Raw genomic sequence first — 15788 nt, forward strand, 5'->3', positions numbered from 1 at the left:
TGTAGATGACCTCGCCCGGCTTCAGCTGCAGACTCTCCATGTACTTTTTAGTGGCGTTTCCTTTAGGAACGGCTCCCTGAGGAGAAGAGAGGAAGGAGGAAACACTGGCGATGAATAGAGAGAACATCTTATGGCTTAGTTTTAACTTGGAGCTTCTGCCATTAAACTAAAAATCCGCCAGCCGGTCTCTCCCCTCAGCTTCCTCACCGGGTCGGTCAACATGGTGCGGAGGTGGGAGGCCAGCGCCAGCACAGCCAGGCTGTTGAAGACCACCCCGTTGACCACGGCGTACCAGAAGCTCCTGGAGGGCAGCAGCATGACGAAGGTGACCACAAAGTCAGCGAAGAAGACCAGGAACCAGGTGATGACGGCACACACAATACCGCAACAATCCTGGATGAACCAGAGTCGCTTTGCCTCGCTGCGGGAACTCCTCTCCACCTCCTCCTCCTCCTCCTCCCCGTCTAGCAAGGGGCGCTGCTGCTCCACGTCCCTCAGCCTGTGGCCGGAGGACATTCTGCCCTGATGGAGGGAACGAATGGCAGCTTAAAGGGAGTTTTTACAGATGTAACATCTTTATAACTTTGGATTTCGGCAACCAGATGTCTTAGAGGTGAATCATTTATCTATCTCTTAATTTACAGCCTTGTCACTGGTTTCAATCAGTACTTAAATAAAATAAAACTCTGCCCTCTAAAGTTCAACTGACACCGATATATTTTTGTGAGAAGCTCCATGTGAATATGTAAAATATTATTCTTGTCATGATGGGAAAGCTGCTGAAACAGCATCATGTGACACAAACTCTCTGCAGACACTATCACTGGCTGACTGGATGTTTGTTTGTTGTTTTGTTATGTATAAAGTGACTATTTTATACTTAAAAGGCCACCAAAGGACGGATAGTCATTATAGTTTAGTTATGATTAGGGTTGTCAAAGTTAATGTGACAATAACGCCTTAACGCAAATTTGTTTTAATGCCACTAATTTATTGAATGTATTAATGCAATCGATCTTTTGGAGCTTGTAGCGCTCAGTTTAAAAAAAAACAAAAAAAAAAAACTGGTATGGCCATTTTCAAAGGGGTCCCTTCACCTCTGACCTCAAGATATGTGAACGTAAATGGGTTCTATGGGTACCCACGAGTCTCCCCTTTACATACATGCCCACTTTATGATAATCACATGCAGTTTGGGGCAAGTCATAGGCTGCATCCCAAAACTCTTAATTGCATCCCTGTTTCCCTCACTTGCGTCTCATCCTTGCGTCTTAGTCCCTCCCACCAGGGAAGCATGGAGAGACGCAAGGAAACCATGCGAGGAGAGAGGAAACAAGGAAATTCGATTTAAGCGACATGGGACGGTCGTTTCCTCTGAAGCGTCACTTGAAGCGACGTCCGTTTCTGATGACAGCGGCAGCTGATCACAGCTGGATCAGCTGTCAGTCAACTTTAACAGCTGTTTGTGTCTGAACTGATCTAATACTAATAAAGACAAGTGCAAGCTGCAGTCTGTATTTCTACTGTGGACTGCTTAGAGGCTCAGGAACCATCTCTACTGGCACAATAACTTTACATTATTTATTCATTATTAGCGTCTGTAGTTATTGATATTCTGATTGTGAGTTAATTATTTCATAACCCAGAATATGACTATGGTGTTTTTTGAACACTGTACATTATTTATTAGGCTAAAGGGAAAATGTAAATGATGTATATCAAACCCGACATTCAGGAATCATCAGCCTCATGTGACTGAATGGAAATGAGGATAAATGATGTAAAAGGTGTTTGTTGCTGACAGACAGACTCTCCTTTTCTCTCTGACTTTAATAGTTTCATTAATAAAAGTTAACGGGGGAAATAACAGATCATGAAAAGAAAAATCATTCTAATAAATGCAGAAAGTTATTTTAAGTCAGTTTGTCAGGTTTTATAAACCCCTCTGACTGTCAGGCTGCTTCACTGACGGTGTGTGAAGGAGAGATACTTTAGGTCCTTCTGCTGCTGCTCAGAGCTTCAATTAACACACATTATAACTAGATGGTGAATCAGAAGACAACTAAACTATAAAACGTTTAATCTGTGATCTGTTTTCACTCCGGTATGAAACTCCAGTGATGTTGAGAGGTAAAGTTATCAGATCAGTCTGATCGGCAGCAGCGTCCAATCAGTAACTGATATCCAATAAGGGGGCGTGTCGGTCGGCAAAAGACTTCCGTGCAGGATACACTGGTGTATCCTCGCTCATAGCTCCTCCGGCAAGCCTCCTCGATCCTCGATCCTCGCTCCTCGATGCACAAATAAGGGCTTTGGGACAGTCTTCAAAATGGCGCACCAGAACTACTTCCGGTTCAAGCGAGGATCGAGGAGCGAGGAAACGAAAATTAAGAGTTTTGGGATGCAGCCAGAGTCAAGTCAGCACACTGACAGCTGTTGTTGCCTGTTGGGCTGCAGTTTGCCATGTTATGATTTGAGCATATTTTTTATGCTAAATGTAGTACCTGTGAGGGTTTCTGGACAATATTTGTCATTGTTTTGTGTTGTTAATTGATTTCCAATAATACATATATACAACCATTTTTATAAAGCAGCATATTTGCCCGCTCCCATGTTGATAAGAGTATTAAATACTTGACAAATCTCCCTTTAAGGTAAATTTTGAACAGATAAAAATGTGTGATTCATTTGCGATTAAATATTTTAATAGATTAACAGCCCTATTTTTCACACTTAAAATGCCAACAAAGGGCTGATACATGATAAGAAGTCTGTATATAGACAGGCATCAGAGGAATATAAAGCATTGTATCGTGACATCCCAGTGAAGATGCATCTTATAGACGTCCAGCTTGAATCAGTGAAGATGAAGTTAGGATGATGTCTACTTACTTACTTAGAAAGTACCTCTACTTTATAGCATCATCTCCTCTCCTCCAGCTGCTCCATGGAGTCACAAGCTATTAAGCCTCCGAGTCACATCGCTGTAGACGACAGAGATAAAAGTTCAAGCAGTGCTGGAAGAAGTATTCCGATACTTTACTGAAGTAATAGTATTAATGCTACACTGTGAAAATACTCAACTACAAGTAAAAGTCCTGCATTCAAAACCTTACTGAAGTAAAAGTATGTATCAGCAAAGCATGAAAAGTAAAAGTATTGTTGTGTCAGTAAAATGTAAATATCTTGTTGGCTGGTTTAATCTACAGCAATGCATCATGGTCCGGAAGAAAAAAAAGTTTGGAAATTTGTGTTTGGTCGATTATTACCTCCTCCAAGGCCGAAAGCCTAGGAAGGAGGTTATGTTTTCACCAGCGTTGGTTTGTTGGTTTGTTGGTTTGTCTGTTTGGAGGATTACTCCAAAAGCCTTGGCGGAGGTCTGCGCTCTCTTCTAGTACACTTCTAGTTTATCTGTTGTTGCAATGCTAATTGGCATTGTATTTTACATCGTTGGAAAGCCTGTTTATTTACCTTCACAATGATGTCAGACATGTAAAGATCATGCATTTGTGGGATGAGCAGCACAGCTGATTATGTGGGTGGCACCCAAGTAAAATTTGCTAAACAGTAACAGTATTCTCCTGTTGGTATTGACTCTTGTTTTGAGTTGTTTGGTGGATTGGATCATTGGACTCGCTATCAGTAACAAGGAACAAACAAGACATATTGGCTATTTTACACTTTATTCATTTAATACACCGTCAGGAGCCTCAGTAGCAGGTGGAAGATCCATACGCAGCCACAACAGCCTGGCACCTCCTCCTCATGCTGGTCACCAACCTGGTCACACGTTGCTGTGGGATGGCGTTCCATTCCTCAACCAGGATTCGTTGCAGGTCAGCCAACGAGGTTGTGTTGGTCACTCTAACACGTACAGCACGCCCAAGCTGATCCCACAAGTGTTGAATTGGGTTGAGGTCTGGACTCTTGGCAGGCCGTTCCATTCTCTCTACTCCCACATTGTGGAGGTAGTCTATGATAACCCTGGCTCTGTGGGGCCGAGCGCTGTCATCTTGGAGGATGGAGTTAGGTCCCAGATTGTGGAGATATGGGATCGCCACTGGCTGCAGAATCTCATCCCGATATCTCCCTGCATTGAGATGGCCTTCAATGATGACAAGCCTTGTTTTGCCAGTGAGGGAGATGCCGCCCCACACCATGACACTGCCCCCATCAAAAGCTGTTACTCGATCGGTGCAACTATCAGCATAGCGTTCTCCACGTCGTCTCCATACTTTGACCCTGCCATCTAACTTTCGCAGACAGAACCTGGACTCATCACTGAACATGACATTCCCCCACATGTTCAGGTTCCATTGTCTATGTTGTCGACACCAGCGCAAACGGGCCTGACGGTGAAGGGCAGGCATTGCAGGGTTCATGGTAGCCTTATGAGCACTGAGATTGGCTGTGTGCAGTCTGTTCCTGACCGTCTGATCAGAGATCCGTATGCCATAACGTCCTGCTAACCTTGTCTGCAAATCTCTAGAAGACAGCCCATAGTTCCTCAGTGCTGTAAAGGTGATGAACCGGTCTTCCTGGGGTGTTGTCTTCTTGGGACGCCCACTTCGCGGTCTGTCTTTTACATCACCGGTTTCACAGAACTTGGCCTTCAGTTTGGAGATGGTACCAGGGCTGACTCCAAATAATGCTGCAACTTGGTTTTGCGGAACACCAGCTTCAATTTGCCCTATCGCACGGGCCTTTTCCAGATTAGACAAACGTGGCATGCCGATGCTTGGAGCAGGCACCAAATGATCACTTTAGTAGGGCACAGCACTCAGCAGGCTGATCTGCAGCACCTGGAGCTCAAAACAAAAGTCAATACCAACAGGAGAATACACTGTTTAGCATTGGCAGAGAATTTGGGCAAATTTCACTTGGGCGCTACCCACATAATCAGCTGTGCTGCTCATCCCACAAATGCATGATCCATATAAGTTGGACATCATTGTGAAGGTAAATAAACAGGCTTTCCAACGATGTAAAATACAATGACAATTAGCATTGTAACAACAGAGAAATAATCAACCGAACACAAATTTCCAAACTTTTTTATCCGAGTTTATGTTTGTAGTGTTGCTGTCCTGTGAGAACCACGTATCTCAAAAAAGTCTGAGAAAAATCCCTGTTTTCAGCTTTGTAACGATGCACTTTCCAGCTGATCCAAGAGGCTTTTTTAAGAGTCCATTTAGCTGAAGAAGGAGGAGGATTTTCTCAACACATAAAGGAACACTTCATCCTTCAGTTTATCATTATATAACATAACATTCAACATCAACACATCTGGAGATACCTGGTTTTCACTGGACAGGAAGTAACTAGTAACTAAAAGCTGTCAGATAAATGTAGTGGAATAAAAAATACTTTAATTTCCTCTGAGATGTAGTGGAGTAGAAGTATAAAGTAGATTAAAATGGAAATACTCAAGTAAAGTACCTGGAATTTGTAGCTAGATTCAAACACGGACTATTGATTACATTAAGATCTGTGTCTAAAAAAAACTAAAACAATTACAAAGACAGCCTTCTATCACCTGAAGAATATAGCAAGAATTAGCGGACTGAGGTCTCAGCAGGATTTGGAAAAACTAATCCATGCATTTATCTTCAGCCGACTTGACTACTGTAACGGCGTCTTTACTGGTCTTCCTAAAAAGACTGCTGCTAGAGTCCCCACTAAGACCAAGAAAGTGGATCATATCAGTCCAGTTCTGAGGTCTCTACACTGGCTCCCTGTCTCTGAGATAATTGATTTAAAAATACTCCTGCTGGTTTACAAAGCACTAAATGGTTTAGGGCCAAAATACATTTCTGATCTCCTGCTATGTTATGAACCATCCAGACCTCTCACGTCATCTGGATCAGGTCTGCTTAGTGTCCCCAGAGTCAGAACTAAACATGCAGAAGCAGCGTTCAGTTTTTATGCACCAAATATCTGGAACAAGCTCCCAGAAACCTGCAGGACCAACTCCAACTCTGAGTTCTTTTAAATCAAAGCTTAAAACTTTCCTGTTTGCTGCTGCCTTTTATTAAACCAGATAATGATCTTATATACTGCACTAGAGCTTTTACTCTTGTGTGTTGTTACTCTATTTTAGCTTCTATTCTAGCTTTTATTTTTATCTTGTTTTTATTTTCTAATCTTTAATGTTTTCATAACTGTTTTAATTATGTCTTAATGTTCTTTTGCACTTTGTCGCAATGTTCTTGAATGTTTATTTAAAGCACTTTGAATTAGCCCTGTTGCTGAAATGTGCTATACAAATAAAGCTGCCTTGCCTTGCCTGAAATATATCATAACAATAGCTGCCTTTAGGTAACCCAGCATAACACTTTAGCATAACAAACTTAGCAGCCACCTAGATAAAAAGGAACATCCTTCAGTTTATCATTACATAACATAAGAGGAGGACGGTCTGCAGGACAGATAATGCACAGAGTGCACTTTCATAGACTAAGCTACTGGAGTTACCCTGCACTATACTCATATTTAACAGTCTCTTCTGCACTATATTCATTTTTTTAATAGTCATGTATCACAGCTGTTACCCTGCACTATATTCAGTTTTAACAGTTTTCTTCATCTCCTTGTATTTTTATATCTGGTATATTTTTTTTGTACTTTGTACTACTAACTTTTTTACTAACATGTTTTGCACTATGGAACTGTGATGCTGGAAACTTGAATTTCCCTCAGGATCAATAAAGTTACTATCTATCTATCTATCTATCTATCTATCTATCTATCTATCTATCTATCTATCTACCTACCTATTTATCCATCTATCCACCTATCTATCCATCTATCCATCCATCCATCTATCCATCCATCCATCCATCCATCCATCCATCCATCCATCCATCTACCTACCTATCCATCCATCCATCCATCCATCTATCCATCTATCTATCATCTATCTATCATCTATCTATCCATCCATCCATCCATCTACCTACCTATCCATCCATCCATCTATCCATCCATCCATCTACCTACCTATCTATCTATCCATCCATCTACCTACCTATCTATCTATCCATCTATCCATCCATCTATCTATCCATCCATCCATCCATCCATCCATCTATCCATCCATCCATCCATCCATCCATCTACCTACCTATCCATCCATCCATCCATCTATCTATCCATCCATCCACCTACCTACCTATCATCCATCCATCCATCCATCCATCCATCCATCTACCTACCTATCATCCATCCATCCATCCATCTATCTATCTATCCACCTATCTATCATCTATCTATCTATCTATCTACCTACCTATCTATCTATCCATCCATCTATCCACCTATCTATCATCCATCCATCCATCCACCTATCTATCCATCCATCCATCCATCCATCTATCTATCTATATCTATCTATCTATCCACCTATCTATCATCTATCCATCCATCCATCTATCCGTCCATCCATCCATCCATCCATCTACCTACCTATCCATCCATCCATCTATCCATCCATCCATCCACCTACCTATCTATCCATCCATCTATCCATCCATCTATCTATCTATCTATCCATCCATCCATCCACCTATCTATCCATCCATCCATCTACCTACCTATCCATCTATCCATCCATCCATCCACCTACCTATCTATCCATCCATCTATCCATCCATCTATCTATCTATCTATCCATCCATCCACCTACCTACCTATCATCCATCCATCATCCATCCATCCATCCATCCATCCATCCATCCACCTACCTACCTATCATCCATCCATCAATCCATCCATCTATCTATCTATCCACCTATCTATCATCTATCCATCCATCCATCTATCTATCTATCTATCTATCCACCTATCATCCATCCATCCATCCATCCACCTATCTATCATCTATCCATCCATCCATCTATTTACCTATCTATCTATCTATCTATATATCTATCTATCTATCCACCTATCTATCATCTATCCATCCATCCATCCATCTATCCATCTATCCATCCATCCATCTATCTATCCATCTATCCACCTATCTATCTGGACAGGAAGTAACTAGTAACTAAAAGCTGTCAGATAAATGTAGTGGAGTAAAAAGTACAATAATCCCCTCTGAGATGTAGTGGAGTAGAAGTATAAAGTAGATTCACACTCAGACTTTAGATTAGATTAAGATCTGTGTCACAACAACAGCTGCCTTTAGCTAACCTAGCATAGCACGTTAGCATAACAAACCTAGCTAACCTGCTTCTTATCTGTAGATGTTAAACACATTAAACCACCGTTTAGGTAAATAGTCTAACTTCAATAAAATCAATCTGGTTACAAACAAGGAGGTTGTAAAGACAGAAGTCCAGCAGCATGACTGTAAAGCTACATGAGCTCAGCTCAGCTAGCTCACAGCTAACTAGCTGTTACACATTGTTCTCTTTAGACACTAAACACCTGACAGGTAAACCCACACACGAGCCGGAGGTTAACGCTACCAGACGTCTCGTGTTGTGGGGGATGATTATTAATATGTTAATATTGAATTAGAGCTAAATATGTAGTGGTTTAAACATCTTCATGAGGCTGAACAGAGACTAAGAGCTCACCCCTCAGAGACAGACAGAAACACGGTTTGCTGCTGTTTAACGGAGCTCTGTCGGTTAACTAGCCGGATATCTGTCAAACTAACCGGTTGCTCTTCATCACTGAAGTCTTGTCTGTTGTAAAACAGAAACATTTTGTTTCTAAACGCTTCTGATGAATCATAAATCTCACCTCTGTGTCGCGTGTTGAAGTTTGTTTTTCAGGTTTGGGATGATGAGCTCATTACTGCCCCCTGAGGCCGCTGGAGGAACAACACCCTCCTCCTCTTCTTCCTTCTCCTCTTTCTTTCTCTTCCTCTTCCTCTTCCTCCTCCTCCTCTTCCTCTTCCTTTCTCTTTCTCTCCCTCCTCTTCCTCTTTCTCCTCCTCATCCTCCTGTTCCTTTTTCCTCCCTCCTCTTTCTCCTCTTCCTACGGGCAATTTAGAGTCCACAATTAACCTAACCTGCATGTCTTTGGACTGTGGGAGGAAACCGGAGTACCCGGAGAAAACCCACGCTAACACGGGGAGAATATGCAAACTCCACACAGAAGGGTCCCAAGCCGGATTCGAACCTGCTAACCACTGCACCACCGTGTAGCCCTATTTATATATACCATGGGTCTAATTTATCTTTTATAGTTTCTATTTCTATTCTTATTTTTATTTACTTTTAAATATTTATCTATTTTTACCTTTCTCTATTTATCTGTATTTATTTCTGTCTTTGTGCCGCTGCAACACCTGAATTTCTCCACTGGGGATCAATCGTCTTATGATAATCATCTCTTATCTTATCTTACCAACACTGCCAATCTTTTCATGTTAATTGTTATCGAAGATTCTTCAGTGAAAAAAACAAACATATAAAAAATATAATTCGTTTCAATGATAGGTTTATTATTGGTTATTTAGGTGTGACTTAAATAAGGCACATTCACATCATTTCTAAACATCCAAACCTGGAAATAAAAACAGTGGTACAAAAATAATTAAGACTTGACTTCTGATTGGGTTTGACATCTTAAATTAGACACTGAAACACAAAGACGCCGCTTTGCTGAAGACTCAGTGAATGTTTCTGTGTGTGACGGGACAAAAAACAGTCGACGCATCGAAGGAGAGTGGAAACAAACGGACAGTTGACAGTGAAAAAACAGATCGAAACATAAAGACCAGAAGGTCAAAGAGGTCAGTTTAAACTGAAGCAGTGAGCTTCATCCTCACTGAAACATAAAATAAGTGAACTATGTAAGGTGACTATTAGTGTGAACAGTAACACTGATGGTGACGACTCTACGGCATTGTAGCCGTTTCATTATGTTGTAAATATCCTCTAATGTTAAAGGACCAAACTGGTGGTTTTGCATGTTGTATTTCATTCATTAACATCTCCATGTTTTACATCACTGCTCACCAGTTTTTTTTTTTTAGATTGATCTACCTGCAGGCAGCCATTCGTTTTACTTAATTTCAGTACGTTGTGAAAATCAACTTGCAGAGACATGAAACTTGCTTAAAATCCTATTTAATTACTAATTTAAATAAAGAATCTTTGCTAATATCTTTCGTATATCATGATATGGCAAATGCAAAATTATGTGAAATAATGATATAGATCAAGTCACTAAAACTTCAACTCATTCTTTTTAGTTGTTATCAATTAATCTGCCAATTATTTTCTCTTTTCATAAATTATTTTTTTGGTCTATAAAATATCACAAAACAGTAAAAAAATTCCCGGAGCCCAATCATAAGTCTATGTTCATCACATATTTTGTAAATTATATGTCCTATGTGCTGCTGGACGCTACTGTAAAATAGATTTTTTATCTAAATAGAGCACGTTCCTGGTTAAATAAATAAATAAATATATGTATATGAAAATGGCTCCTGAACTCCTTTACAATGCAGTGGTAATATAACTCTCACAAACAACAACACATGTTGACTGCGAGCAGCAAGTTTCAAGTCTTCAAGATTTTTATAGAAATAAATCAAATAAATGGTTATAAGGAAGGAAATCAATCTAAAATAAGTTGGTATGATTTTGAAAACAGTGACAGTGATGTAAAATATAAGATTTATAATTAATGGGATATAAACATAAAAAAAATGTAATCCTTTAACCTGCTCTATATCTGTGGAGAAAACACATCCTAACATTCAAGAGAAGCTGAACCTCTCTCTACAACACACTACCGTCAACAAAGGTCATAAATAAAATAAAATGATCCTAATAAAATTATAAGTGTAGTAGTATGATGTTTAACGAGCAAACCAACCAAACTGTAAATCCGTCTCTAACACTGAAAACAAGCCAATGTCTAGGATTCAAGTAAAACAACTTCAAATGAAGTCTGGTGGTCGGATCAGAGCTACAGTCTAACTAAAAACAAAACTAAAGCAACAGCGTTCATACAAACTAAAATAACGTCAGTTTGCATCCCTTTTTATTTTGTGAAGGCTGGAAGAAGAAAGTGCTTCAAACTCATGCCGGCATTGTTTCTGTAGATTAAAACTGTTAAAAGAGCTGCTTTAGCTTCGTCAGCCGGCCCCAGAAATGTGACTTCACTGTGTGCTTTCTACCAGCTCAGCAGGTGCAGCTTCATCAGTGAGTCACATCTCATCTCAAATTGTGTGCTTTTCATTTTGGCCTTTTTGTTGTTACGTCGAGGGAAAAGGAAACCAAAAGTTTTGTGCTCCTCTGTAATCTCTCTGCACGACTCCTCACAACAACGTGTCCACTTCAGTCGCAGCCTCCATGACTCGACTCTCCGCTCCTTTCTGTTGTTTTGTCGGCGTCTCTCTGATCGCCTCCATCAGTCCGGATTGTTGGGCAGGTGGGACTGGAGTCTGCGTCCTTGCTTTCTGACTTCAAAGCCTCGTTGTCGGTGTGAGGTTGGTCGTCAGGTGACTCTGACTGTCCGTTTAGAGGGGGGAGACTCTGGCTGTTGGTGTCGGACGGCTCGGTGGGGTTGCGTGAAGCAGAGGAAGTGGTTGAGGTGTGTGTAGGATGGCGTTCAGATGGGTTATCAGCGTTAGAGGGCGAGGATGTTGAGGTGTGTGTAGGTTGGGGTTCAGACGGGTTATCAGCATTAGAGGGTGATGATGTTGAGGTGTGCGTAGGTTGGGGTTCAGACGGGTTATCAGCGTCAGAGGGCGATGATGCTGAGGTGTGTGTAGGTTCAGACGGGTTATCAGCGTCAGAGGGTGATGATGTAGAGGTGTGTGTAGGATGGCGTTCAGACGGGTTATCAGCATCAGAGGGCGATGATGCTGAGGTGTGTGTAGGTTCAGACGGGTTATCAGTGTTAGAGGGTGAAGATGTTGAGGTGTGTGTAGGTTGGGGTTCAGACGGGTTATCAGCGTTAGAGGGTGAAGATGTTGAGGTGTGTGTAGGTTGGGGTTCAGACGGGTTATCAGCGTTAGAGGGTGAAGATGTTGAGGTGTGTGTAGGTTGGGGTTCAGACGGGTTATCAGCGTTAGAGGGTGAAGATGTTGAGGTGTGTGTAGGTTGGGGTTCAGACGGGTTATCAGTGTTAGAGGGTGAAGATGTTGAGGTGTGTGTAGGTTGGGGTTCAGACGGGTTATCAGCGTTAGAGGGTGAAGATGTTGAGGTGTGTGTAGGTTGGGGTTCAGACGGGTTATCAGTTTTAGAGGGTGAAGATGTTGAGGTGTGTGTAGGTTGGGGTTCAGACGGGTTATCAGCGTTAGAGGGTGAAGATGTTGAGATGTGTGTAGGTTGGGGTTCAGACGGGTTATCAGCGTTAGAGGGTGAAGATGTTGAGATGTGTGTAGGTTGGGGTTCAGACGGGTTATCAGTTTTAGAGGGCGATGATGTTGAGATGTGTGTAGGTTCAGATGGGTTATTAGCGTTAGAGGGAGATGATTTTGTGGTGTGTGTAGGTCGGGGTTCAGACGGGTTATCAGTGTTAGAGGGCGATGAAGTTGACGTGTCACTACTGGTGCTGCAGTCATCAGCGGAGTGTGTTTCATTTGTTTCAGGCTGAGTATCGTCTCTGGACGTCTGAACACCTGCTGACAGCGTGTCGTCAGTGTGTGTGTCGTCTGTCAGATCACCCTCTTGTGGAGTGTATTCAGTCATGTCCGGAGTGTGTGCGGGCTCCGGCGGCTCCAGTGTTTGTTCTCCTAAGTCCAGGGTGTGACAGCGACCCAGGGGCCGCTCTCTCAGCCGGGGCCCGGCGTCGAGGCTCGCAGAGGGGCAGCTGACCTCCACCGTCTCCCCTCGCCTCAACCTCCTCCTGTCTGGATTCCCCTGGGAAGAAAAATCAAGATCAGACCATGAGACTGAGATTAAAGGGAAACTTTGCAGATTTGCTTTATATCGTTGCAATGTGTTTTTATTTAGTTCCTTGTATGAGTCAAGCTAAAAACACTTGATCCTACATTTCCCATAATGCAACCTAAAAAGCATATTTTTGTGAAACCCTCCCTGCCTGATAAATGCCCACATCTTTCCAATTCCACATCTCGGTGAATGAATGGTGAATGACTGCATTTTATTGCAATTTGACTTTCATTCGCACACACAATTTTCAGGAAGGTCATTAGGATTCATCCTCTGAGGATCCTGAATATCTGAGCCAAATGTCATGACAATCCATCCAATAGTTGTTGAGATATTTCACTCTGGACCAACGCTGGCCTTTCTAGATCCATGTCGTCAGCATGGCTGAAAACAGACATTGTACCTGGTTCAGGTTAGTTGAACACCTGGAGGGAGGACCAGAGGACCCTTTCTTCATCTGCTGAATCCTGAATCAAAACAACACAGTTAATACAACGACTTTATTAACGGTGTGAGTGAGAGCTTAAGCTCGGTGGGAGGCTACCTGCTGATGGACTGGGCCAGCTTCTGTCTCCTGCCGTTGGCGTGATCCTGCAACCGCAGACGCTGCACGAACGAATGAGCTGCAGAGGCAACGAGGGAAATTAAATTCGACATTATGATCGACTAATAATAATGCAAGAGTTTTCTAAAACTTAAAGAACGTCTCATGAAATGTTTGAAAATAACTCCGAAAATTCAGCACGGATAAATCGATTTGTTCCAAAGCTTGAAATAAACAACATCTTCTCTTGGAGGCAGAGTGGATGACATTAACAAACTATTTCTGATTTGAATTACCCAGAGCTCCTTTGGGCACAGAGAGGAGTTTGATTGGTTCAGCATCGGGAGAAAGTCCAGACGCTGTCTGCAGAGCTCTCAGGATCTCCGTGTTCTGCAGAACAAAACGTTAAAAAGTGAGTTAGTGTTAGTGTGATAGTGCTCATTTTCATCACTGCCAGTGCTTTATTATATATTCTTCTATAGCTCTGAATAATTTAAAATTAATAAAAAAACAATCTTCAGTACAGTGTACAAATTATACAAATTAGGTATAATACAAAATAAAGGTATTGACAGTTTAGTAGAAATGGGCTTCAGTATTTCTATAGTGTGTATAATGCCACCTTGCCGCCCAGTTCGTAAGCGCAGTCCAGCGGCGTCCTCTGCCTCTTGTTCCTGAGGCCAGGCGAGGCTCCGCCCCTCAGCAGCAGCTCCACCAGCGCCTGGTGTCCGCCCCGCACCGCCTCATGTAGCGCCGTGTTCCCCTGAAGGTTCGCCACGTTCACCAACGCATCGCTCTGCACAGACATGACGTCATCAAAATGCATTTAATGTCTTCAAGAAGCAGCATCTTCTCCGAGTGTGTGGCGCCTTTTCAGACATGAGCTGGTTTCATCAAGCTTTTAGAGTGACAAGTGCACAATGAGCACATAAAAGTGATTCGGTCACTTATTCAGACATGAAACCGACATGTTGAACTGCCATCACTTTAACACAAAGGGCTGCATGTCTGAAAGAGTTTACCTGTAACAAGGTGGTGGCCGTCTCCAGGTTTCCACAGAGACAGGCCTGTATTAGTGGTGTGTTGCCGTAGTGATCCTTCTTGTTCAGTTTAGCGTTGCACTCAAGCAGAAACCTCATCACCTAAAACACAACAATAACAAACAAACTAGTGATGTCAATTGATTAAAATATTTAATTGCAATTAATAGCAAATTAATCGCACATTGTTCAAAATATACCTTAAAGGGAGATTTGTAGAGTATTTAATACCCTTATCAACATGGGAGTGGACAAATATGCTGCGTTATGCAAATGTATGTATATATTTATTATTGGAAATCAATTAACAACACAAAACAATGACAAATATTGTCCAGAAACTGCATTTAGCATAAAAAAAAATATGCTCAAATCATAACATGGCAAACTGCAGCCCAACAGGCAACAACAGCTGGGCTGGGATCCTATAAAAGACTTATTTCTCTCAAATCTTGATCACAAATTTGTTTGAATCCATGTTAGTGAGCACTTCCTCTTTCCCATGATAACCCATCCACCTGACAAGTGAAGCCTATCAAGATGCTGATTAAACAGCGTGATTGTTACACAGGTGTGTCTTTGACAGTCACAATAAAAGGCCTCTCTAAAATGTCTAAAAAAGCCTTTTGTGTGCATAGATAAAGTCTAAAATCTTTTTGTCAACTTGCAAAAAATGGGAGAGAAAATAAAAGTGTTGCGTTTATATTTTTGTTCAGTGTACGTTATAAAATATTATTGCTCTCTGTGTGACTGTGACTCGGCATGATGACGAACTAATAAACCACTCGGCTCTCATGAACTATATCTTTAGCATTTTATGGTGACAGCTTTCCGCTCCCGTCCTACCTGGACGTGGCTGCTCTGGCTGGCCAGGTGGAGCGGTGTGGCGCTCTGGTTGGTGCGGGCGTTGACGTTGGCTCCGTGGCGGATCAGCAGGGCGGCCAGCGCAGAGCGGCCGTGCAGGGCGGCGACATGGAGCGGCGTGAAACCGTCAATGTTACAGCTGTTAACCCCGAGAGTTCCAGCCTGAAGGACAGACAGCTGCAGGACAGACGGAGGACAGACGGAGGACAGACGGAGGACAGACGGAGGATAGACGGAGGATAGACGGAGGATCAGTCTAATAAACTGTTTAACTGTCAACGCGTCAGTTTAGATTTGGTCTCTGTTACGTTACCTTCTGAGTGGGAGCGCAGTTCGGACACTGACACAGCGGGTGGCAGAGCAGAGCCTCGGACCGAAGCTCTCCTTCATCCTCCTCTTCCTCATCCATCCACTCCAACAGGTAACGCACCTGAACACACACACACACACACACACACACACACACATGAA

At 42.3% G+C, this 15788-nt stretch overlaps 1 protein-coding gene across 7 annotated transcripts in view; it reads right to left on the reverse strand.

Moving 5' to 3' along the window:
- Positions 1 to 9436: 9436 nt before the first annotated feature.
- ankrd27 (ankyrin repeat domain 27 (VPS9 domain)) overlaps positions 9437 to 15788 on the reverse strand; it is a 28601-nt gene continuing 22249 nt past the window's right edge. For 5 of the 7 annotated variants that reach the window (XM_074633491.1, XM_074633493.1, XM_074633490.1 and 2 more), the window contains 8 exons: positions 15631 to 15747; positions 15300 to 15494; positions 14436 to 14555; positions 14036 to 14209; positions 13710 to 13803; positions 13414 to 13492; positions 13273 to 13336; positions 9437 to 12836 (listed from right to left, as the gene is read on the reverse strand). In XM_074633491.1, the coding sequence (XP_074489592.1) occupies positions 11307 to 12836; positions 13273 to 13336; positions 13414 to 13492; positions 13710 to 13803; positions 14036 to 14209; positions 14436 to 14555; positions 15300 to 15494; positions 15631 to 15747 (2373 nt within the window). In that variant the 3' untranslated portion in view covers positions 9437 to 11306. The remainder of the gene's footprint in view (positions 12837 to 13272; positions 13337 to 13413; positions 13493 to 13709; positions 13804 to 14035; positions 14210 to 14435; positions 14556 to 15299; positions 15495 to 15630; positions 15748 to 15788) is intronic. The other 2 variants (XM_074633494.1, XM_074633495.1) reach the window with 2 other exon arrangements.

This window comes from Sebastes fasciatus, chromosome 4, assembly GCF_043250625.1.
Source record: "Sebastes fasciatus isolate fSebFas1 chromosome 4, fSebFas1.pri, whole genome shotgun sequence".
Taxonomy (NCBI): Eukaryota; Metazoa; Chordata; class Actinopteri; order Perciformes; family Sebastidae; genus Sebastes; species Sebastes fasciatus.